Source organism: Filicampus tigris, chromosome 4 (assembly GCF_054856515.1).
Source record: "Filicampus tigris isolate MCC_2025a chromosome 4, RoL_Ftig_1.0, whole genome shotgun sequence".
In the NCBI taxonomy this organism is placed as follows: domain Eukaryota; kingdom Metazoa; phylum Chordata; class Actinopteri; order Syngnathiformes; family Syngnathidae; genus Filicampus; species Filicampus tigris.
Window position 1 is genome coordinate 23142262 of NC_141220.1, and position 25850 is coordinate 23168111.

The window sequence follows — 25850 nt, forward strand, 5'->3', positions numbered from 1 at the left end:
TGTAATATTAGGTGTTCTATGTGGAGGATAAAGAATATGACTGAGTACTGCTATGTTTTTCTACATGTTGCGGCACTTGTTTGTTCAATGTGTTGCTTAAACGGCTAATGCATCGCAACAGATGCTAATTAGCGTTGGCATTAAGCTAGTGAACACACAAGGTTTAATTGTTCTGTTTCTAGTTTAAGAGTAAACTTAAGATGGGAATGGCATTAAGCAGGTTGTATACAGCGCTCGTATCTGAAGTCTGCACTGAAGTCATAGTAAAAGGAAAGAAATGGTTGTAAATAACATTCTTAAATTATTTCAATAATAGGTCACTATTAATAACAATCATACATGATATGATGACCCCATGTAAATGATTTCCCACAATAATGATCAACAATGATTGAACGTGGTAGGAAACAAACGTCACGATGAAACACTATGAGTCTCTGGAAGTGTTCACATTTTCACATGATCACTTATGCCACGTTTTTCGGAAATCACATTGGCCCAGCATTGATGGTGAGCTATTTTTAGATCAGGCCTGCCCCGCAGGCTACTTCTGGTTCTTTGAGTCAAACGGGTACCCACAGGCACCGTGTTGTTGACTCGTGCTCTAAACTTTTGAATGTCTAATTTTTGTCAGAAAAAAAAAAAATCCCCACCCAGTTTTTGCACAACTTGCTGTTTAACAAGGAGCTGAACGGCGAATTTCACAGCAGAAAACAAAACAAAACAATAGCAGGTCTGTCTGGGTAGTTGGAAGTTTTCCCATGGGGCTTATGTGGTCTGACCTTAAAAAATAAAAGTCCAAACGAGAAAAAAAAGGCACAGCAATGAGATAAAAGCTATTAATAGAAATTATCATCCCGAGTTTGCCAGACAGAGCCAACAAATTTTTGCCAAGATGAAAGGAATATTTGTCAAATTTACAGATCTGTGTAAATAGCTGGTTTCTCTGAATAAAATGGATTTCCTGCATTATGATAAGAACTCTTCAAACATCGTGTAATTGATGACCAGCATTATTCATAGTCTGAGTCTAGTTGCCTGAGTAGAGCGTGCCATTACGGGTCCAATTAAGTATAATAATTCCAGTTTGGATTCAAACAAGTGGCTTTTTCTATACATTGTTATTTCTGCACTTAATCTAAATAGATATCCACATCAATATAATTACAGCATTTGTTCTGTCATCCCAGTGTCTTTAGAGTAAATACAACAAGTTAAAACTGCACCCCGCAGGATTTTATCTTTACAATAGCCTTTTCATTTGACTATTTATGACTCACGCATCCCATTTTAGCAAATTAACACTTTAGCTGATCACAATGGGTATTCTTGCAAGCATTTGGAAAATAATTTTCAGGCTGGAATCGGGTTCGGGTTTCCCGCGCTCTTTCTACGGATGTGACAAGGTGATATTGTGATGTGTTTTAAAACATTTTTGAGACACCCGGGAATTCTTTTAAAATGTGTGTGTTGAAGCACGAGTGGCATAAAAAGCAAGTACACTTTAATAAAAGTACGCGCGAGTGAAAATTTAGTCGGACTCGCCGAATGACGGCCGTTTAAAAATAGAGGCAGACCGCCCTAAAGATGCTGTTCCCCAACCGCGCCGGAAATATGACCGATGCTCACGTTTTAGTAAAATTCCCAGCTCTGACAGATTGTAAGGACATTTTTCATAATGAAACCCTTTATTAGATTATCCAACAATACAGGCTCAAATTGAAATTGCGTTTATTAACTATGCTGATTAATTAGAAGACCGCCATGCTAATTAGTTATCTCAAAGGCATTCATCAACTTAAAGGGAATTCATATATCCATGCATTTATTTATCCATATGGCACAAGAATAAGTAATCCAAAGAAACGGGTCGCAGCAGTGCCAAGGCCGTCTCACGCGCTGAGGCTAAGCCCTGTGTGTTTAAGCACAATGATCAGGCATTATAATGGAGACCTATTTTTAGGGCAGCATTGTGTGATGTAAAAAGCTAAGTGCACAATCATTATGCTAATCCCTTAATTCCTGCTAGGCAGATCAAACCGTGCGTGTATGACGCTTCATCAAAGCAAAGGTATGGATTTAAGGAGAAGAATAGAGAGGAAAAAGGACAATGTTAATGATGCTCTTCAAACAGCTACTGACCAGAGACAGAAACCAAGCAACCGCCTCCTGCCATCAATAGAAACTCTCAAAAGTCTCTTCAGAAAAATCTGTTTACATTTGTTAAACTCGTGGAAGATTTATGATGTAAAAAAAAAAAGAAACTGTGGTTAAAACAAAATAATTTAAAAAAAAAATGTTTTTCTGTGTGGGTCGACTGGTTAGCACGTTCGCCTCACAGTGCAGAGGTCGCGGGTTTGGGTCCGGCCCGGGCCTTCCTGTGTGGAGTTTACATGTTGTCCCCGTACCTGCGTGGGTTTTCTCCGGGTCCTCTGGTCTCCTCCCAAATTCCCAAAACATGCATGATAGGTTGATCGGACACTCTAAATTGCCCTTAGGTATGATTGTCAGTGCGAATGCTCGTTTGCCTCTATGTGCCCTGCGATTGGCTGGCAACCAATTCAGGGTGTACCCCGCTTACTGGCCAGAGACAGCTGGGAGGGGCTCCAGCACGCCTGTGACCCCTGTGAAGGATTAGCGGTTTGGATAAGGGATCGATGGATGGTTCTTCTGTGTTTATATGAGAATAAATTTAATTTACAGTCCTTGACTTATGTTTAATTTCCGCCATGACCAAGGTGGTAACTCAATTTACTTTTATATCAAATCAATTTTGAAATGCACACATAGAAACCCACCACTTTTAAGAAAGAAAATAGCACTCCATTATATGAAACATAAAAGAAAATATAAATAAAAGGTTTCATAAAGTGTAATTAGCACTGTATGCACTGTAGTATTTGTGTGTTGATGTGTGCCATAGTGAATGACATCAGGATATATAGGCGTACACATATCAAGCATGCATCTGTTCAATAAAAGACGATTCGATAAGTATCTCGATATATTTTAAAGTTGAAAAATTCGATTCGGTTCGATTCAATAAACGCACATCTCGAATTAAAACCGATTTTCCGATTCAAACGTTTTTTTCGGCACAGTATTAATTTCTTAATTTTCAATTTGATATGAAACTACTGAATGTAAACATGAATATATTTCTAATTAAAACCGATTTTCCGATTCAAACGTTTTTTTGGCACGGTATTAATTTTCAATTTTATCTGAAGCTACTGAATATAAACATGCTTGCAAAACAATGCCGATCATTCAATGATAAACTGTTAGGAAACATAGAGGTAACAGGCGGGTCAACACGCACTCACACACACACACACACACCCACCCACACACACACACAACTCTTGGACAATCGGCATTGCTGAGAGTGGTAGGTTGATGGAAAGGAGGAGCTCTTTACAAGCGTAATAAATATTCCATGCAACTTTTACTTGGGCCATATCAGAGAGCCAGGCATTAAAAAGTCATGCCAACAAAAGGGTTTGTCATTTTCTGTTTGGCTTGTAGTCAAAAGAAGAATTTTTATGTTATGATAAACAACTAGGTATATCCATTCCAATTGGTTTCATTGCAGTGGAAGGACAATCCAATAATGCTCCATTATTAAACTGGTTTGCCAAGTGCCGAAAGACCCCACTGAAGAAGAACAAGTAAGGACAATACAGTCGTGTTTTTGTGGTTTTGGGGTGGCTGGAATGGATTAAATGCATTTACATTCCTTTCAAAAGTAAAGATAATTTGAGATACGAGTGTTTTGAGATACAAATGTGGCCATGGGAGAAATTCAACTTTACCCTGACCTAACGGTACATGTACCCTTACCTAATGGTATGTACATCACTCCTGGTCCCGAAAATGTTAACTGGACATGCACGTGTGCCTGCCTTTTCTTGTGCACACCGGGGGCTTGACACAAGTTGTGTAAGTACACTTTTTGTCAAAATTGCGTAAAAAATTGTGTCTGTGTGCATCTTGTTTTGTTTCTAATCAACCCGTTGCACATTTTTGCTATGCATTATGGCATTCTTTGGCATTCTTTGTGCATTCTACGTTGTCCAATGTGGGTCAGGCCACTGTTACCTTTGAGTGAAAAGTCAGATGGTGCCCCCAACGCGATATAACAATTTTTCGGGGCCTTAATTTTTTGTGCGTGTGTGTGGGGGTTGCAGCTGACGAGTAAGTCGATACATACACTTACTAGTTACTAGTTAAACTTTTTTGTTAGTAATGTAATCCATGGTCCATAATAATAAAGTAATGCAATTTAAATATATTTAATAACTTTTGGATTACACCAATACCAGATATGTACAAAAAAAAATAAAAATACAAGAACAAAAGTCAGGAGGACGCCAGAGCACCCACAATTCAAATTCAAAGAATACTTCTACTTCTATAGAACAGTACTTCTACTACTACTACTATTACTAAATGATTTATAAATTACTAATAGAGGATATTAAAAAACTACTCACACTTTTCCCATTACTCGTATATTTTTTGTTTAGGCGAGTGTTATTTTAATGCCATTAAATTAATGATAATAACTGTGGAAAATGATGAAAAAAAACAAAAGTTTCCCATTTGAATGCAGTTTGCTGCCTGTGGTGCGTTCACGGCTTCCTCCGTTCCCGGCGCCCCCGGCAAGCCGAGTGGTGGGGAATGGGGATGTTGTCCCCTCCCCTCCCCACCTCTTCCGACGACCGAACCAGAACCATTCATCTCTCCCCTCCTTCGGCTTTCACATCCGGGTTACGCGCCAGTGTTTGTCTCCTGCGTCTGTGTGTCTGGACCGTGGAATCATTTCGCCCCCACCGAAGCAAGCATCGTGACGTGCCGCAGACTCTCGACCGACTCGGCGCCTCGCAGAGCGGACACAGCTCCCGGCGTGAGTCGGTGATGTCGCCCAGCTGCGGCGAGTCGCACTGAGGCGGGCATGAGGCGGTGGTGGTGTTGGTGGTGGTGATAGTAGCCAGCCAACCAGTCTGCGGTGAACCGAGTCGCCCCTTATAACGATGTCGAAAAGCCTCAAGAAGAAGAACCACTGGACCAACAAAGTCCACGAAGCGGTGATCAGCCGCGGCAAGGATAGCGAGCTGGGCTTCGAGCTGAAGGGGGGCGCCGAGCTCGGCCAGTTCCCCTACTTGGGCGAGGTGAAGGCTGGGAAGGGGCTCGTCCAGAGCGGCAAGCTGGCCGAGGATGAGCTGCTCCTGGAGGTCAACGACATGCCCGTCGCCGGCCTCACCAGCCGGGACGTGCTGGCCGTCATCAAGCACTGCAAGGACCCGGTCCGTTTCAAATGTGTCAAACAAGGTGAGCGAGCCAGCCGCAGCTGACGTATTTACGTCGATTTGTGTACGCTTACGTCTGCGCGCTCGCGTGAGTGTGTGTGTGTTTGGAACTACGTAATTTAAGTCATCTGTTCACTTTTAGTCGAATAATTGTGTCGTATCACAATTAAGAAAATGTAACTGAGTGATTGGGGGTGGGGGGGTGGGGGGTTGTTCAGAAAGCACAAACAGATGCTAGCTGGGCCTGTTGTGTGACGCTCCAGAACCGGAACCAGTAGTAGTAACCGCGGTTGTGGAGATCACAGTCCGGAGGGGGCGTGTCTGTCTCCGGCGTGCTGATGACTTGCTCCGGATGGCCATGCTCGAGGAGACAGTCACTGACTTTCTGCTGCAAACAGACAGACTGACAGACACATGGCTGCCATTAAAGGGTTGTTGCAAACATAAAGCTGTCTAATTAGCGAGGGGCCTGACTCTTATTGGTTGACGCTGCTGAAGTTAATGTGGCTTGAAGGAGCGAAATTCCAAATTTAACGCAAACACTAACAGATAGATAGATGGGTGGATGGATACTACATAGATGGATGATAGGTGGAAAGATGGATGGATAGATGGGCTGAATAGTTGGGTTGATTATATAAATGAAAAGCTGGGTGGTTAGTAGTGTCAGATCAAATTTATTTATATAGCCCTTAATCACAAGAAAGTCTCAAAGGGCTTCACATACCCACAGTTGACATATATTAACGACATACCCGGATCTTAAACCCCTGGAGGACAAGGGAAAACAAAACAAAAAACATTTGGGGAAAATGAGAAACATTGGAAAGGGACCACAGAAGAATGAATCCCCCTTCCAAGGCCACCCAAATGAAGCACTGTAGGATATCTGTAGTGCTGGGCGATATGGAAGAAAAATCACTATATAGGCCACTTTATATCAGGATAATGATGTAAAACAGTATATTGTCAATTATTCTACAAACAATTGTACAACACACTACGACTGCTTACCTTTTCTGACTTAATTTTGAAGTGACATTAAACCGACGTGTGAAATGTGTCAGAAATACACCGAGTAGTGCTGTGATATAAAATTATCAAATGTAAACAGAAGCAAAGTAGCCTACGTATTTTTGCACAAACGTTGACACCAATCTAAATAAGCGGCATAAAAAACATTTCTGACAGAAATTGATTACAAATAAAAACTAAAATAAAATAAAAACATGAGCTCTACTGTAATGTATGTAATTTTGAGAACATTTATTGTGCAGATCTTTGAAGTCAAAATCAAAATTCAGGACTGTAATGTGGGAAAAAAAATCACATTTGTAATATTACATGCATTAAATAGACTATATCCATCCATTTCTGAATCACTTATCCTCAATCTTGATATACTTTTAATCTTCTAGGCCATTCCTCCCCGCTGAAGTACGGCATGCCATTACAATCATTTCCTCTTTAGCTGTGTGTGTAACATTACTTTGTATAATTTTCTCTCCAGACACTTATTAAATTGACTGCCATTTTGCTGTTCCAAGATGGATACACTCCTCCTTAACGTGGTTCCAGCATGACTTGTATGAAAATTGTACTCAATCACACAAGCACTTTACTTTTTTACTTTGATAATAACGTTAGGTTAGCTTAGCAATTAGCATGGCCTCTCCATCCATCCCTATGTTATTTACTAATCCCTTCGTGAGGACAGTACTTAAGAAGTCTAGCTTATTTGCCACAATGGAGGCCGTAATTAATGACTTCCGAACGAAAATGCAACATGTTTATGCTCAGTCTTTAGCCAAAGCTCATTGCTAGCTAGCTGCTGTAGCGTAAGTAGAACTGACCTGGCCTCAACCTGCCGAATGCACGCTACACTGCACGTTATAATACATCGTCATACATTACAAACCGCACGTTTGTAATGTGTGACTATGTATTATGATTCACCTCCCTGGGTTGTTGATAGATAGATGGATGGATGAATAGACGGATAGAGAGATAGGTGGATGATAGACAGATGATAGTTGGATGAATGGATGAATCAATAGATGGATATATGGATGGATATATAAAATGTGTGCGTTGATGGATGGACAGATAAATGGCTGGATAGACAAATGGCAGATGGATTGATAGATGAGATAAATGGGTGAATAGAAAGATGGATCACACATTGATGGATGGATTGATGGATGGACAGATAGATGGATAGATAAATGGATAGATGATGGATGCATTGATATGTCATGTATCGACAGGTTCCCAAGCTGTACTAATGAGCTGAACTATTTGAATCTTTTGAGTGAATCAAGAAATGTGGAAGGGGCAGGTAAGTGTATGTTTAAAAAAACAGTATTTATTCTGGGAACATTCTCTTAGAAAATGAGCATTAGTTACAAATTTGTGAATGCTGAATGTAAATAATGGACAAATGAAAAATGGGGGACTTTTGACAATATGAAAAGTAGTCACCCAGATGTGCTGAACAGTTTGAATCTGGAAGGGAAATGATTACAAACATTTCTGCTGAATGTCTCATTCCCTTCAATATGCTGTGTGAGTGCGTCTGGAAAATGTGGAATTTTTGGAATGTCGAATGAAGTTTTTGTATCATTTAAAGTTTGAATTGATGTAGAAGTGGTTGAAGGTCAATACGTAGGTGAAATAATACAACTATTTTTTTGGGCTGGGGTGGGGGGCAGAATTACGTCCTGTACTGTACGGTGTGAAGCACATCAGCCTTCACACACTTAATACCACGCTGACACTGAGCATTATTCCCCTCGTACAGGGCAGCACGCATGTTTGTGTTGGCTTTCATTTGACGACGAGGCGGTACCGAATGTTATGGCTGATGTGTGTAATACTTACTTGCGATTAAGGCAACGTCGACTCCGAACAGGGCTTAAAGTACGATTAAGTGTTGGTCGTGGTGAAGATGTTTTCCTCTTGTGTGGCATGAAAGCAACATTCCGACAGCGTCTTGTTTTCTGGGACACGAGAAAAGCACAAATCAAACACTCAGGCCGGTTATTTTTGGAGCGAGCCGAGGATTTGCCTTCGCGGGCTGTTTGCGCCGCTCGCCTCCGTGTGATTGATTATTGAGTCGGAGCTGTTGACAGGGAGAGCGGCCTGCTGTGCACTAAAGGGTTAAATGCTAATGCGCATCTATCTCACACAGGTCTATTTTATCCTCCTTCTTCTCTCCTTTTCTTAGCCAGTTAAACACGATGTGTTTATTGAACTCGCCTCCTCACACTCTCCGTGCTCTTCCTTGAGCTCGATGGTACAATACCTGCTCTCGATGGTACAATACCTGCTTTCATGAGGTGCACCTAATCAATATGAATACAGTGAATGCTTGGTTTAAGGTAGTGTTCCGTTCTTTAAGTATTGCATTGCAAATAATTTTGCATACAGTACATTTTCATGATAATCACTTTCGTACAGAGCCAGAACACATGAAAATGTTGTAACTAGCATCGCGTGCAACCAATGATTAGTTTCATCTGTCAATTATTTTGTCGATTAATCGGATTCGGACTCGGATTAAAAAAAAACGTGTTTTAATTTCCATTCCTTTATTAAAAAAATAGGACATTATTTCAACACGACACTATTTCAAATTGACAGTGCAGAAAATGCACAATCATACATTTATTATTCGGTCAGTATTTGGTCCGTAAAATTGGCGCGAATGTTTTCTACCGGAGATGGGCAACGTCAGTCCGTCAGTATTTCAGGCTGGCCCACGTGAGCCCAGTCCCTCCCTTGTCGGCGAATCAGCATCGAAAACACAATTTCCACGGCACACGCAGGCGCCACACAAGCAGACACACAGCCCAAAAAAAAAAAAAAAAAATTGAAATAAAAGCAACAGACACACAGACAAGGCAGCGTGGTGACTAGTGTAATAAAATCAATATGGGACAATGTCATTGCGGTCTTTGGGACTGAAAGGTATATTATTTTGTATTATTCTTTATTTGGCCGAGTGGCAGGTGTGCGGCACCTGCGTGTGATGGAGTTACCGGTAAGTCCATTCTTGACGCCGTTTGGCTGTTGCCTACGACTCGGACGGACTGGCCCGGCCTGAAATACTGCCGGCAGCTCACTGACGGACTGACGATGCCCACCAGTGCAAACCACATTCGCGTGAGGCTCATCAATATTATTAGTTAGCATACTTGCTTAAAAACATTACAACTGTAAATGTGTAACTTCACCCGTTTTTTAATTTTGTTTTATTTTTGCCAAGATGCTAGTGGAGGTGCCCTTGAGCAAGACACTCAAGCTTGTGTCTTTGTGTAGTGTCGTGCGTGTAACACAAGCTTACACGGCCTAGTGGAAATTGAGTTTTTGCCTTCAGCGATTGAGATTAGTATGCTAAATATAAAATAAAATCTATTTGAATGTCAAGGCTGAAGCGTAGGGTCCCATTTATGGCCACTCAAAATAGTCATTATTTGATTCAAATATACAGTGGATTATATACTTTTTAAATGACCAAAACCATTTATTGCAACACTTACATGTGCTGTATATATTGTTAGATTAATGCCAATCACAACTGTACATGATTGTTGAATTATACAGTGTACCTAATATTTTGTCTTTTTGAATGTCTTGTTGAGCCGAGTAATAAAGCACCTAGCGTGGATGTACTGGGACTCAACAAACGATTAATTGGTTAATCATTGCAATTAATTAGCGATTAATTTAATAATCAATTAGTTGTTGCTTAATCGATTAATTGTTACACCTCTAAGAAGTACATATTTCTGTTTTCAAATGTAGGGAATAAAAGTAAGAACAATTTGTCTGAAAATGATATACTCAAGTCAAGTACGACCACATGAAAAATATAATCCAGCATGGTAATTAAGTATTTATAATTTGGTACTTCCCAACACTGCGCTACAGATGGAGATGGTGTGAAGGAGCTGGCGAGAGAGTATGAGAGCGAGAACACACACCCGCTGGGATATTTTTACACCAATGCTTATCTTTACATTGAAGATGAGCAAAACAACAAAAACAAAAATGACTGCTGCTTCTTTAAAGGGGGAAATTAACAGTGGTTGATATTGGAGGGTTTTTCTTGGAAAAGGGGGTAAAGATGTTTAATTTCATTGAGAATGACTTAAAACAGCCACCCCTCTCCTTCTTTTTTCACAAATAGCCACAGTGTTAAAAATAAAATCCCAGCTATTTTGGGTTGTTTTTATTCGGATTATTCTTGGACCTTTCATTGACAAGCCCGGTTGTCTTTCATAGCAATCTCAACATCGTGCAATATAGTTGCGTACGCCCGTTTGATCTGTATAGCATTCGAAGTGTGCAGGATATGCACAGCATATGGCAAATCATCTGTTCTCTTTCCCGTTTAATTTACATTTCGGCGTCACGGTTTCATGAGTAGAATATGTGCTGATTAAAGAGAAGAAATGAAATGATTTGAAAACGTTGGCATGGCCTGTAACGTCTTAAAGTGAGAATGAGAAGAATGACACTCTTTTAAATATCATTTCAATACAAGACGATTATTACGATATGTATATGTAACGTTTCATGAAATCATTTTTCAAAAGATGTATATCACCAAAAAGATTGAATAAGTGCAATCAATGCTGTTCTAGGACAATGACATGTTAATAGTGAGGCAAAATTCTGCACTTGTTGACATCTGCACGATACTAGTTCTACTAGTGAAGTGCTATATTTTAACTTTGCTATATCTTAAATTGTAGAATTGTATATTGGCACTAGTATTATTAGTACCACACTTAGTCAACTAGTGCAGTTTCCCCCCTCACTAGTCACATGTTACTAGTTGTCCTACTAGTGAGGACAAAGCATAATAGCATTATAATAGCTATTATAATAGCAAAACTACTAGTGCTCATTTTGTGACTTGCCTACTAGTTGCACCTAGTAGTGTTACTAGTATAGTGCAGTAGTTAACTAATAGGTTAATTGTAGACTAGGAAGTCAAAAGTGGCAGTAGTCTAAAAACATTACTAGCAAGACTCACTTGTTTTGCTAGTGTATTGAATTGTCTTCTTAGGGAGGACAGAGAGCATTCTAGTACATGGACCCAAAGCTGGACATCAAAGATTTGTGGGAAAAAAAAAAATGCTTTCCATATCCTTCTGACGGCTTTCTTGACGTGATGGAGGGACAGATGGAATTGAAGGGAGGCCACCTCCCCTCCCTTCACGTTTCACTCTGGTGATGCAAAGCAGTCCCGCGAATCAGTGCAGAACATCCTGTCAGCTCTGCCGGTATTAATAACCCACCAAGCTTTGAGAGGAAGATTTTCTTTGATTAACAAGAAAAATAAATAAATAAATGAAATCGAAGCTTGAAGTGTCACCGCCCGGCCCGGAGGATCAAGTTTGACATCCAAGCCAGCCTGCTAGCAAGCTAGTCCAACTGGTCCAGTTGAGAGAATTGGGTCACGTGTCAACGCTGCTGGGACGACCGACGTTTGGAGATGGCGATGGGAGTGTATGTAAAGTACGTAGGAAAAGGACAAGGAAAATAAAGGTGGTCATCCGCCTTGTATTATTGTATCGTATTGTATTGAGTATCCAATTTCAATTATGAAATTTAAGATGGTTTCACAACCAATTCAGGGTGTCCCCCGCCTACTCCCCGCGAACCTTGTGAGGATAAGCGGTGTAGATAATGGATGGAAGATGGTTTCATTTAAAATGTGTTATCATGTTACACACACACCTACAATAGCTGGAAATCTACAATACAGAGGGACCAGATATGTTCAGTTTAATATTTTTTCCATGAATCAATACTATTGAGCTGTCCCCACAATGTCTGTTATTCTTGCGCATTATTTACCAATTTAAAGTGTGGAAAACAGCTCGAGGAGAAATCTATTAACTCTCTTGAACTGCCTGAGATGTGTCGTAAAACACCTCTTCCCTCACTTTGTGGGAGCCGTGCAGCGTTTTGTCACCTCACGATTGAAAATCTGGATGGGTTTTTTTTTTTTTTTTTTTAGACGATAACGAGTGAAAACACTATATACGAATCCGCGACCTCTGCGAGCTGTGAGCTGTGTGCTACCCTGTCAGTCACCGTGCCGCTCCAAATTTCATCATCAATTTCTCTCTCTCTCTCTCTCTCTCTCTCTCTCTCTCTCTCTCTCTCTTTATATACACAGTATATATATATATATATATATATATATATATATATATATATATATATATATAAATAAAAATCTATTGACGATTTTTACTATTAGTCTAAAAATGAATTTTTTGACTAATCCAGTGATTATTTTTGAGTTGATGATTATTAATTGACAAAAACACTTCCGAACTTGTTAAAATTATTTGTTTATTCAGGTAAAAAAAACAAAAAAACATTTGAAATTGAATGAACCCTAACATCTCTTTTGGGCAAGCACCATGACGTGTGAACATGAATGGTGAAACAATGTGTGAGAGCATGTTACGCAGCCCCAGCAAAATAATTAATAAGAGAAAATGTCTAGAAATTAAATAACTCTTAATTAAATATAACATCCAATGAGGACCACCCTCCACAATTGCAAAGTGCCTCATGTCCTGGACAATCATTTTAAGGATACTTTGTGTGAGTTCTTTCTGGTGTGCGTTCCTTTTTGTTTGTGGGGGACAGATAAAGAAGAGCCCATACTGAAATATTACAATTATTTTGAAAAGGTACACGTTATACATTAGTGCAGTCACGGACTATAGTAAGCAGGCCAGGGTTTCCTCTAGGTTTTTGTTTTTTTTAGTAGTAGGAGCAGGACATATCCTAAATACGAGGTGCATGCTGTGCTGCGCCCAGAGTCTGCATCTGCAGTTGATGCTTCCCACCAGCAGAGGACAGTAGCAGGTTAATCTGATGGCCCTCAGAACATCTAAAACAATTTTGACCTTCTGTTGACTGTCTGGACGCGCTTCAGTCCGTCTAGAAAAATAAAATAAGCCCATGTAGTCATTCAAGAGATGAAATGAACTCAGATAACCTCACAATGCTAATATTGTGATGCTGAGTCATCAGGTCACTATTAACGCTCATCATCACCAACTGTAAGGTTTATTCCTTCTTTTACCAGCATAGCGTCCCTATTTTTTCAAAACGAACAGTCATTCCTGGGTTGGAAAAGAAAAAGTCTGTCTTGATTAACTCTCCAACAATTTTTGCAACGGGCTCGCCCCTGCTTCTTTTGACAGCCTTACATTAGCTTTTTTTTCCCCCCCTATATATTTTGGGTCGAATTAAAAAAATTATTTGTAAGATTTACAAAAATAATTCCTGAACAACTGTGATGTCATTTTCAGTCAATGCAAGTGATAAATTGGATAAAAAAATGGTTCAAAACAGGTGGATTTTGCTGCTTAATTCGTATTGCACAAGCACAATATTAATCAGAATATCAAGTCTAGACTAGTGGAGCTGCATAGAACATACTGTAAAGAAAACTTTTGGGTTACCTTCCCCTTTAAGGACTTTCCACTTCTTTCGTCAGCAGAGCACACCTATCCATCTTTTTTTTATTCTTGCAAAATCAGTTGCGAAGTGTGTAAAGTTCAATTCATTCCCCTCATCAAATTGCAAACTTTGGATGCGAAACACAATAAGATAAGCTGTTAAAATGAAACGACTATGCACATCGTGTTCTTCAGTGAAGTTTTCCACTCGACTCGTTAAGAGCTAAGATATCGCCTCCCTTTCCGGATGTTATCTGCTGACTGTCACATTTGAGCTCATGTAATTGATGAAGGGAAGAAAGGAGCTGACGGGTCAGTACAGTAGAACGGAATTCAAGTCATTGGCGTTTGGACTCAGAAGCGTGAACGGGACCTTAATCTCTACGGACAGACTTGATTAGACTATCTGGACCACAGCAGCTCAATGAAGCATCGCAGAGTAGAATCATTATGGCCCTCCCTCAGACATAGCTGCAGTTTTTATTTATTTAATTTATTTCCCAAATTCCGTTTCTTTTGCCAGTATCGCAGTCTTGTTTCTTGACAGATTTTGTCACATTTTGGGGCTCATTGTAGAAAATAAGACAGCTCAACAGTAGAAAAGGGCCTATTTTAGCCAACAAAAACTTCTTCCATTTCTTTCGCCAGCATAGTGTCACTATTTTTCCAGGGATTTTTTTCAGATTCATGGTAAAAAAAAACGAGCAAAAATCCTGTAACTACCAATGGAGGCGGTCCGTTTTTTTTTTTTTTAATGATATCAATAGATTGATTCTTTTAGTTCTTTTGTCAGCATAGTGTCCCCTATGTTCCCATCATATTTGTGCAAATTTGAGTCAAGTTTTCTTTGTGCAAGTATTCCCTCAAATTTTTTGCAGACTTCTCGTAAAACAAAAACAAACAAAAAAATAAAAATGACAACTCTGTCATCACCAACGGACACTGAACAGATTTTGTTTTTGTCACTACATTGATAGTTTTCTTCTTCCTCTTCTTTTGCCAGCATCGTGTCCCTAGTTTCCCCCCAGATTTTTGCACAAATTTGGTCAAATTCAATGAATGGAAAAAAGCAACAATTCAAGAATCTGCGGAGATGCAACATATTATGAACTAACAAAACAGCTTGCTCCAACTTCTTTCACATGCATATTGCCACAATTTTGTGATTTTTTTTTTAATAAAAAAAAACTAAACCCCCCCAAAAAAAAAAAAAAAAAAATATATATATATATATATATATATATATATATATATATATAGTTCAAAAAAAAAAAAAAATATATATATATATATATATATATATATATATATTTTTTTTTTTAAATATATTTTTTATATATTTTTTTTAAGAAAAAGAAAAAAAGAAACAACCACAACCATATCACAACTGGTGGAAGCAGATTTTTTTTCACCCACTTCAATAATTCGCTTCTTTCAGCAGCATACTACCGCTGTGTTTCGTGGGGATTTTTTCACTTTTTTGGGGGGGGTCAAAATTAGCAAACTGAAAAAAAAAAACCAACCCCAGCAGAAGTGGAACAGATTATTATAAGAAAACAAAACAGTTGCTTCCTCCACTTCTTTTGCCAGCATAGTGGCCCTATTTTACTTAAGATGTGGTCACATTTGGATCAAAATCAACCAACCTCATTTTCAGAAATAGCCATCTGTATAGCACAACTCATAATAAATAGAAAAAGAAAAAGAAAGAGGCTCTCGTAACCAACTTGGTAGTGCAACAGATTTTTTTTTCCTCGCAGAAATGGTTCGCAAATATTTTGGCAAGTCATTGGCTTACTTCAGGAACTTGATTAAAACTATCAGCGAGGATCTCCGCAAAGCCGCTTGGAACGCAGCACGTCACCAAAATCATAGACGGCCACCTCCTGCTGAATTTATCTCCTGAGCTCAGACATTAAGGGAGTGACGGGAGACTTTTTATTGGCCGGCTGTCAGACGAGGACGCTGTCAGTAATATTAGGTCGGCCGTTCCTGTAACAACCCCCCTTTAATCTCGAAGTCTGGCTCGTGGTGGTCTCTTGTCGTTATAATGGCTCGGCCGTCGTAAATATGCGTCTGGTCTTGATTACGCCGCCGTCGAGAAAAACACACAGACAAGCATCATCATTAGGATCAGTCTCAGGGTGCGGGGGCTGGTGGGGGGAAGATCAATATTAAGACCTTTACGAGAGAGACTGTGTCATTTACTATTAATAATGGACCCGGCTGCCTGCTGTAATAGCACCATTAGGAGTACTGGAAGAAGATTGTTCATCCACAGCTAAAGAACACAAACTGTACACATACATTTTAATGCTCGCCCACACGCTGGGCCCACGCAGGGTTTCTAGGGCATTCAAACTTGATGGTGTCAAACTAGGACACGGGAAGAAGTAGACGAGGTCAACCGAAGTTTGGGCCACAATGTTCTAGTTCTTCACACCTGGATCTGATGCGCAATCTTTTGTTTTCTCATGTCGACAAAAGTATTGGAGTGTGCGACTAAACAATGAATAGTGCCAAACGTCCACCCTCACTTTGGGTTTTTGCCTGGAAGGTGTGACCAAAGTGGAAACGAGAGGCGTTTTAGGCAGAAAAAAAAACAACAACAAAAAAGCCTGCAAAATCCTGACTGGACTGTGTAACAATATGTTATTTACAGTGGGTTAAAAGACCTGATTTCTGTACTTAGATTTAGACGTAATGCTAGTAACAGAAGGTGTGTGGGTCATGTTTGTGCTCGAATTCTCACTCGGACCTCCTGTGTGGATTTAAACATCCACAAGCCGTCAAGATCTTGCCTCATCCCTCAGTAGTCGTCCATCTTCTCACGCTCCGTCTTCCTGACATTCCCTTGCCGCTGCTTTGCCGCATCGATCGCCGCCCTCAACCGTCACAATGTCTTTTGACAGCGCCGAACCAGAGATCTTCTTCATAAGACCCGTTTTATTTGGCCATGCTGCCCTCGGGTTCCCCTACCTTGCCTGAGCGTGCAGTCTTTGTTTTATCCCCAGTGTGTTACTGACCATACGGGTTCAGGCTGTCGGACTTAACATACGATAGATCCACAGTTCAGCTATTATTTAGTTATTATTTTAGATATTTACTAGGGCTGTCAAAGTTAAAGCGTTAACTAAGAGATGAATTTAAATTTGATAACGCTCTCCAAAAAAAAAACTCTGTTAACTCAGTTTTATTTACTTCCTGTAGCAGCTGACCTCTGCTAACTTTGCAGCCAAACTTAGAAGAGAATCACTGTTGCAAAGACGGACTTTTACGTAGTTTACTTTGTTGCTCGACGGATCATTGGAGAAATCCAAAATAATTTACAAAGCCAAATTCAAATACCATATTAGTTGTACGCCTTTGGTGTATCTTTCAACTGTTGTATTTTACAGGAAAATAATCTGATTCAAGGTTAGCTATAACATATTAGAACAGTCTTTGAATCGAAATATACTTTTATTTTTTTTCTTCCACATTAATTCCAAGATTTTACTCAAGCAAATATAGGTTCCAAGCTTCGTAAAAAATTGTAGTTGAAAAATACAATTAATCGCGATCAATTATGTAAAATTTTGCGATTAATTGACTTAAAAAAATCTAATCGCTTGACAGCACTAATATTTACATCTTAGATATTACTCTCCAGAGAGGGAAAGTAATCAAGTAATTTGTATTTGTTGACGTGGATCTTTTTGTTCAAATCAATTTTAACTTCATGCCATAATCTTCATCAATATCCCGCAGGGAGTAGGGAAAGACATAATAATTGATTAGTTGATGAAGTGACTGTAAAATTCGGTCAATTGTGTGGAATTGGTTGTTGATTAATCGTGTCTTGATGCCTCCAAGCACTGCTGATGCTGTCTCAACCAATTTGTGATAACAAGAACAGCAACATGACCTCAGTTATAACTTATCTTTATCTATTGATTCATTATTAACATATGGGAAAAATATTCCTGAAATTGTCTGTGTGTACATTCACACATCATATTTAAAAGAATTACAATTCCCCATGTTTTAGCTAGGAAATCCTAATCTCTATAGTACTATAGTATATATTCAGTATAGTATTTTCATAATTTGTGCATTTTCATGCCATCATGACTCCTCCCCTCCCTTTTCATGATTCTCTTCCCATGCTTAAGCAATCACCGAGTTTTTGCTCTCCGTGAAAACACTCTGCGACATTCAAAGCTTGGTGGTCACTTCCCTCTGACAACATCCTGTTTGAAACGCCACAGTGGCGAGATACTGTAAATCAACTGTTTGGTGTAGTCGTGGTCTCGTGATTTCACAATGTGAACAGTAGGATGAAGAGGACTGTAAATACCGGTAACTTTAACTGAACCGAGAGAATGTGTTGGTTGATGGGAACTGGACGATGATCAATCACAGCTGACTTGTTTTCTGAATCTGAGCCGTGATTGGTCGTTGTGAGTAGTTGTGATCTCGTTTTCAGACAAAATGGCCGCCACCAGAGATGGCTAAAAACGAGTGCATTTTGCTGCTTAACTTATATTCCACAAACTTAAAATTAATCAGAATGCCATGTTTTAACTAGTGGGCCTGCTGGGAACATATGATTGAAAAGAATATGTTTGGGTTGACTTCCGCCTTAAATGAAGATAATATTAATTTAATAAGAATTACAGACTAAATATTGTTAAAGTGGTTAAAAAAAACTGTGCTTTTCTTGAAAAAAAATAAGGCTATTTTTTTAGTGAGCCCAAAACCTTTGAATGGTGTACATACTGTACAGTGTAAAACTTGGTTGTTTTCACGGAAGTTGATCTGGCTGACCTCAACCGTCACTGTAGCGTATACACGCAATTGTGTGTGCATGTGTGTGTGGGTACAGTTCGACTGGTGAGATTGCATGCAGGCGTGTGCTTCTGCAACATGACCACGGGCTTGTTTACACTTTAGAGACGAGTGAATTCAAGTTAGCGAGAAGCCAATGTGGCACGACTGCACTTCACCCTCAGCCTACTCGGAGATGAAGTGGGCACGTCGCAACTAATTATGCCTTCCCGAATCGGACAAAAGGCGCACGTTCATTTGCGCCTCGCTCTGCCAGATGAGCGTGTCCTTCGAAAACCAGTATGTTATCATTTGACCGCACAGTATAATAGCAGCTTCGAAAATCACCAAACCAATGTTGCACTGTCTTGTATGAAGAAAAATTGTATCTTTGCTGTTACCACGGTAACCTTGGATCATCTACTGTGGTGGGCTTTAGATAGTGGTGGACCAGACAGTATTATGCCTTCTGTTGTGTTAGCATCATTACTAACATTACTGTTTGGAATTGTATGTAGTTGTAGATATGTGGGTACAGTTGGTAGGTACACCAAGTTGATTTTGGGTGAGATGCAGGGTACACTCTAGACTGGTCGCTAGCCAATCCCAATGCACATATAGACAAACAAGCATTCACACTCACATTCACACCATAGGACAATTTAGAGCAGGGATGGGCAACTTAAATTCTGGAAGGAGCCACAATTTTTCATCACTGCTACTGGAGGGCCACACAGCACCATGCACTTCCTAACCAGATGTATAACAAAAATGCCATCTTAAATGTGGACCAAAAAAAATGGACAAAGTATGTGCATATGTGCAAAATATGTACAGTACTCTTAATATATTACATTTTTCATAATACATTTCTCAATTTTTTTTTCCAGTCCAAAGGGCTCGCTTGCATTAAAATTACCATTCAAGGATGGCACGAAACTGCTGAACAAGAAACCAACATTAAGTACAAAAACTAATTTTGTGCATTTTTTTTTTTTTCCACAAAAATCAACTCACTCAAAATGTTTGTATTATTGAGGTACTATGTTTGTCCTGCATATCATTCAAAATCCGCAACAATTATTAGGCCTACTCATGTTGCAGTATAGGGCAGTTTAAGCTCAACTAATCATCTAGTGGTGAATGGTGATATTACAATTTAAAACTACAGTCATATTTACAGTTTGGCACCTGCAAATTGGCATATTACCTGACATATATTTTTTTTTTTAAACTTTTTTCAACTTTAAAAAAAATGTATTTTTAAATATTTAGGGTTTAGGGTTTTTTCCGGGATTTTTTTCTCCCTCTGCTTTTTGGGAGAATTTTGGGGGGTTTGCAAGGGGAAAAAATGACAAAAATGGTCTCAGTTAAATGAGGAGGAGAATATGCAAATCCTCTGAAGGGGAGGAACGGAGTTAAGGACCTGGATGCTCACAGTCGCAAGAGAAGAAAGTAACAATGACGGAGTTCATGTTAGGTTCAGCTGCTACTGTACTGTTTTCTTTAAATCCCTGAAGAAATATACTTAAGGCTCCTGTTAAGGCTCCTTCATTGACCTTTCTATAATTACCATAACATTTGCGGTGCTCATAAATCCTACTATTGGATAATGTATCCAGTATAGATAAAGACGCTGTCACAGGTGTTAATTTAACAGTCTGCTTATTATTGTGATTGTGCTTCGCAGCAGTGTACTACGGTATCATACTGAGAGCTGTTAAAGCTAGCTATATACTGTAACAGTAATAACGTAAGTTCCCAGTGAAGTTCGTGAGCTGGTATGAGAGCAAAACTAGCTTTATACTTCAATTTCAAATATCTTGTTTTGCTTTATGTACAGTTCTTTAGTTTGTGACGACAAGACAAGTTGATCTGTTAGTTGTTCGTTCTGCTTGTCTGTCTGTCTGTCAATCTCTCAGCCAGACAGCTATCAAAAGTACTGTAACAGTGTAATAGTAGCCAGTTGTCTGGCATTTTCTTAAGTGTCAATACAGCTGCCTTGTCTGTTTTTGTTTCTGTCTGTCTGTCCATCTGTTCGTCTTTCTCTCTGCAGCTAGCTACCAATTGTACTTTAACTGTACAATAACAGTCTGTCAGGCGATCCATCTGTCGATTTTGTCTGTCTCTTTAGTTTGTTATATCGACAAGACTTTCTATCTATCCATCTGACTATCAAATGGTCGGTTTGTCCGTTCTGCCAGCTAGCTATCCAATGTACTATGACAGTACAACAGTTGCCATTTTTCCATCTGTCTAGCGGCTAGCCATCTGTCTAACTTGTTTGTCTGTCTGTGTTTCCATCTATCTTGTCTATCTGCTCTCAAATATTTTGGGGTTAGTATATATGTGGTAACACAAGTTGACTATCTAGCCATCTAATCATCTGCTCATCTGTCTGTCAGTCTGTCTAATATTAGTTTTTATTGCTTCAGTCAATATTTAGTTTGTTACATTGGGAGGACTAACCAGCTAGCTAGCTAGCTTGCAGTCTGTCGGTCTGCCCATCCATCTGCCCACTGTCTGTCCATCCATCTCTAGAAAGTAATGCTTAGATATTGAAATTATTGACAGCACAATGTTGAACATGTCACTTACTATATTGCCATTCATGTAAACACACTACAGTGTGCATGTTCCACTGAGTCATGGCGCTGATGCGGCTGACAAAAAAAGCCATCAGGAGTTTGCATGTGTGTGTGGCTACTCAGTGGATGGCAAATTAAGTGCTTAGTAAACAAAGCTACTTCTTTTGTGTTGCTAAGCGACAGACAGATACACATATTACCTACTCACCAGATAATCCATGCAATGTGTGTGAAGCTTTGGCTGGAGGTTGCTAAGAGTTACTCATTGGTAGCAGCTTCTTCTTTTTCTTCTTTTTCTTTTTCTTCTTTTAAGGTTCAGGGTTTAAATCTGAGTTTCAAATTTGGATTCTGCCTAGGAGGAATGCATTAACACTAGTTAGAGGTCTAAACAACATTAAAACTGGAGAACTGTTGATGGATTTAAAAAAAAAAAAAAGCACATGTGAAGGTGAGAGAAGATAGAATCAATTGTAGGCATTCAAAATAATAGCTCATTAGGCAGCAAAATGGTTAGTGGTTTGCAAGTCTCCCTCATGGGCAGGTTCGGGGTTTGAATCTTGGTTGGGGCCTTCCAATTGTATTGATTCTAATGATTTAGTTCACGTAATAGAATGTCATGCCCATCATTAAATAGCACCGGAAATAGCTGCCTTGGTCAAATGACATGTACCTTTTTTTTTTTTTTTTTTTTTTACCAGTGGCGTAATTGAAGATTGCTTGAGCTTTTGCCATCTGCAAAGTGTGTGTATGTGTGATGTCATGGTGATAAGGTATATGTAAATTAGGAATTTTTTTTTTTCAGCCTTTAGCGAAGGCCCGTCGACTTTTTGTTAGTTTCCTTACGGTGGGATCAATTGACGGACAAGAGGCCATGTGGCCAGCACGGTCTGGCGTACTGCTTCAGTGAGCAGAAGGCGAGCCGATTGCCGTCTGCCTTGATGACTTTGTGATGGATTGCGGCTGTCATCTGTTCCCCTCTCATCGCGGTGTGCTATAAAACGTCCCTGGCAAGTGCTCGCCGTCAAAGTACCGGCAGCCACATAGCGTCGACGGAGGCGCTTAGAGTGCTCCTTTTTATGTTGTTGTGTTTTTCCTTGCTGGTGTTTGTTTACGTCTTTGTATTTAGACCAAATCGGTGCTTGAGGCGTTCTGACTGGTGTCTGCAGCTGTGAGCTCATCCTCGCCGGGTTATATATTTTATTTTTTTTGTGCTTCAGTTGTTGACGTCTACACAAGGTCGCACAGGGGGAGCATATGGTGGGAGCGATGCTGAGCATTTGAGGAACATCAGGGAGCATCTGTGCCCATCCACACGCAGAAATAGAAAGTGGCTTTATTACACACACAAAAATTTATTGCCTCCCGCTGGGATACATTGAATTTATAATAGATCTTTCTCTGTGCGGAGCACTGTTCATACTTTTATGCTATTACACTAATTACACTCAAAAACGTTGTGTCTGGGCCGCATCAAGTATTCCACAAAAAGGGGTTTAAGTATTCAAAACAAGTACGACTCATCCAAGCTCTCAATCGTTATTAATAACAGTTCAGAAAAATTGTGTTGCAAGCCAAAAATGGACTTGCAAACGGTAATACACTGCCGCTTGAGTAACTTGGGGGACTAGTTGAACTAGTGACTAGTTGAAACACGGCATTCTGATTGATATTATATTTGTGGAATATGAATTAGACAGCAAAATCTACCCGTTTTTAGCCATCTCAGGGGGCGGCCATTTTGTCTCTTCTGTCGACTGAAAATGACATCACAGATGCTCAGGGCTCAGATAATAACCAATCATGGCTCAGCTTCAGAAAACAAGTGAGCTGTGATTGGTCGTTACCTGAGTCCTAAGTAGTTGTGATGTCATTTTCAGTCGCCAGAAGTGACAAAATGGCCGCCCCCGGAGTTAGCTAAAAACAGGTGGATATTCCACAAACGCAATATTTATCAGAATGCCTTGTTTCAACTAGTGGGCCTGCATAGAACATATTCTTGAAAGAAATATGTTTGGGTTGACTTCTACTTTAAGGGCCAATTATCATTTATATGCAATACATTTTAATTGAATCATTTTAGCACAACCGCGACTGCATGGATAAATGGACGGAAGTGCAGTTCTTTATTTTTCTATATTGAAACACAATGAAAATGTTCAACGTGTGCATAATGTTACACTCTAATAATAATAAAAAATCTTATTTTCAGAAATAAAATGTCAGCTTTGTTTTTGATGAGCGTTTTAAAAGTGGAGTGCAGTACCAGCGGTATCAGACTGGTGGTGCTACGGCACCGCGACGTCGCTCCGCTCTCGCCTCCATCGACTCGCCGTCCTCCCGCTGGCACATCTCCCTCTGCTCTTCCTCCTTCCTCCTCTCTTCTCTTTCCCCCCCCTTCTTGATGGCCACCGTCTCTGCACATCCGTCGCTTCTCTCCTTTCTCTACACTCCCCCCCATCACGATACAACCCCCCACCCCCTTCCCCTTCTTCGGCATCCATCGCTGCGCTAGTCGCCGGGATTAATTTGGCTGCGGCCGGCTGCTGAGCGCTTGAGCAGCAGCAGCTGAGGATCAGGAGGAGGACTCGGTGGAAGAAGAAGAAGAAGAAGAAGAGGAGGAGGAGGAGGAAGAGGATGTGCGGCTAGTGAGGATAGAGGACGCCAGGGAGGACGGCCGACTGTCTGTGGATGTATCCCGGGATTATTTTTGGAAAGCAACATCTGGGCCAGATGCAGATGAGGTGCCTGGACTGCACTGCTTATATTTCTTCACATACGGGCGTGTGTGCGTACGTGCATGTGTGTGCGTACGTGCATGTGTGTGAGTGTTTCTATGTGCCTGTGTGTGTGTGTGTGTGTGTGTGTGTGTGTGATAAGGTCATTTTCAGTGTGCTGTGCGACGGTGTTAACCTGCCCGCTTTTTGTTTTCTCCCTCTCGTCCGTTCATGACCTTAAACAAACACTTAATTGACTTCGTCTTCCACATTCGGTGGACGAGCTCTTGGCATGTCTGCCTCACAGTTGTGAGGTTTGGGTGTTGGAATCTCCCGTGTTGATTATGTTCAGGTTCCTTCCACGTTCCAAACCCATGCATGTTAGGTCCGTTGGAGACTTGTCCGTAGGTATGAATATGAGTGCGAATGCTCGTTTTTCTGTCTGTGCCATGAGACTGGCTGGCGACCAGTCCAGGGTGCACCCCAAAGTCATCTGGGATAGGCTCCAACTCACCTGCCACCCTAATGAGGAAAAGCGCCATAAAACATGGATGGATGGATGAATGAATGTTTGCTTTTGGAACCGTTTCAAGGGCAGCATGGTGACCTACCCACGACTGCCTCACCGTTGAGAGGTTCTGCATATGAGTCTTTCCTGTGTGAAGTTTGCATGTGCTTACTGTGTAGCTTTGCTAAAAATTCAAAATTGTCTATAAAAGTCAATGTGAATGCTTGATTGTTTTTATCTGCCATGCAACTGGCTGGCCCAGTCCGGGGTGTGCGTCTCTTCTTAAAAGTCATCTTCGGATAATAGAATAGAAGATTCAAAAACGTGTAAATGTGAATGATTGTTTGTCAATATGCGCCTTGCCCTAAGAAAACAAAGAACAAGAAACACTCTCTCTTTGAGGCCAAACCATCCTAATTTAAATCGACTGTCATTGATACTTCCTGCAAAAGTGTGGTCGTAATTTAGGCTTGATCGAATGTAAACAGGCAGCATGGTGTTCAAGTGGCTTGGACGTCTGCCTCACAGTTCTAAAGTTTGGGGTTCGGATATTGTTCGCTCTAAGCATGTACTGCATGTTAGGTACATGAACGACTTTAATTTGTCCATAGGTGTCAGTGTGAATACTTGTTTGTCTATATCAGGGATGGGAAACTTAAATGCTAGAGAGGGCCACAATTTTTGATCAATGCTGCACGTACGTCGTAACAGTATGGTTAGGTTTTATGCATTTTGGTTTTATGCATACATTCTTCAATGCATGCATAAATGATCCACTACACAAAGGGTGTGAAGCAAACAATAAAATAACCACGTTCTGTCATTTTTTTCCCATGCAAAGGGCGGCTCTCTTGCATAAAAATGTGCATTCGAGGATGGCTCAAAACTGTTGAACAAAAACTGTAGTTTATAAAATATAAAAACGATCATCGCAATATTTTTGATTTTGTTGAGGCGATCTTGGTTTTTCCCCATAGGAGATCACATTTAATGTCAATAAAATCCAAAATATTCTGCCGATCACTTTTATACTTTCACACGTTGAAGTGGACAAGATTGATATTTTACATATGATTTTTGGGGGCGATTGGTCACCGTTTTCAGATGCAAGTTGACAACAGAACGTGATAAAAAGGTAGAAAACAATATTACAATGCTTATCTCCTTACTTCACTGACGTAGTCTGGCTGATGTGTCAATAAAGTAGTCTCCTCCCTATTAGGAGGCATTACAACTTGTGCTAAAATTCATTACAAAAAAATACCTTCCGGGGAAGTCAATGCAAACATTTTTTTTCAAGAATACGTTCTATGCAAACCCACCAGTTGAAACAGGGCATTCTGATAAATATTGCGTTTGTGGAAAAAATGCTAATCCACTCGTTTTTAGCCATCTCTGGGGGCGGCCATTTTGCCTTCTGT

At 40.1% G+C, this 25850-nt stretch overlaps 1 protein-coding gene across 6 annotated transcripts in view; it reads left to right on the forward strand.

Annotated features, from left to right (window-relative positions):
* The first annotated feature begins 4680 nt into the window (after nucleotides 1-4680).
* magi2b (membrane associated guanylate kinase, WW and PDZ domain containing 2b) overlaps nucleotides 4681-25850 on the forward strand; it is a 111947-nt gene continuing 90777 nt past the window's right edge. For 5 of the 6 annotated variants that reach the window (XM_086027246.1, XM_086027248.1, XM_086027247.1 and 2 more), the window contains exon 1: nucleotides 4681-5334. In XM_086027246.1, the coding sequence (XP_085883372.1) occupies nucleotides 5037-5334 (298 nt within the window). In that variant the 5' untranslated portion in view covers nucleotides 4681-5036. Of the gene's footprint in view, nucleotides 5335-23655; nucleotides 23949-25850 lie in introns of those variants that run through there. The other variant, XM_086027249.1, reaches the window with a different exon arrangement.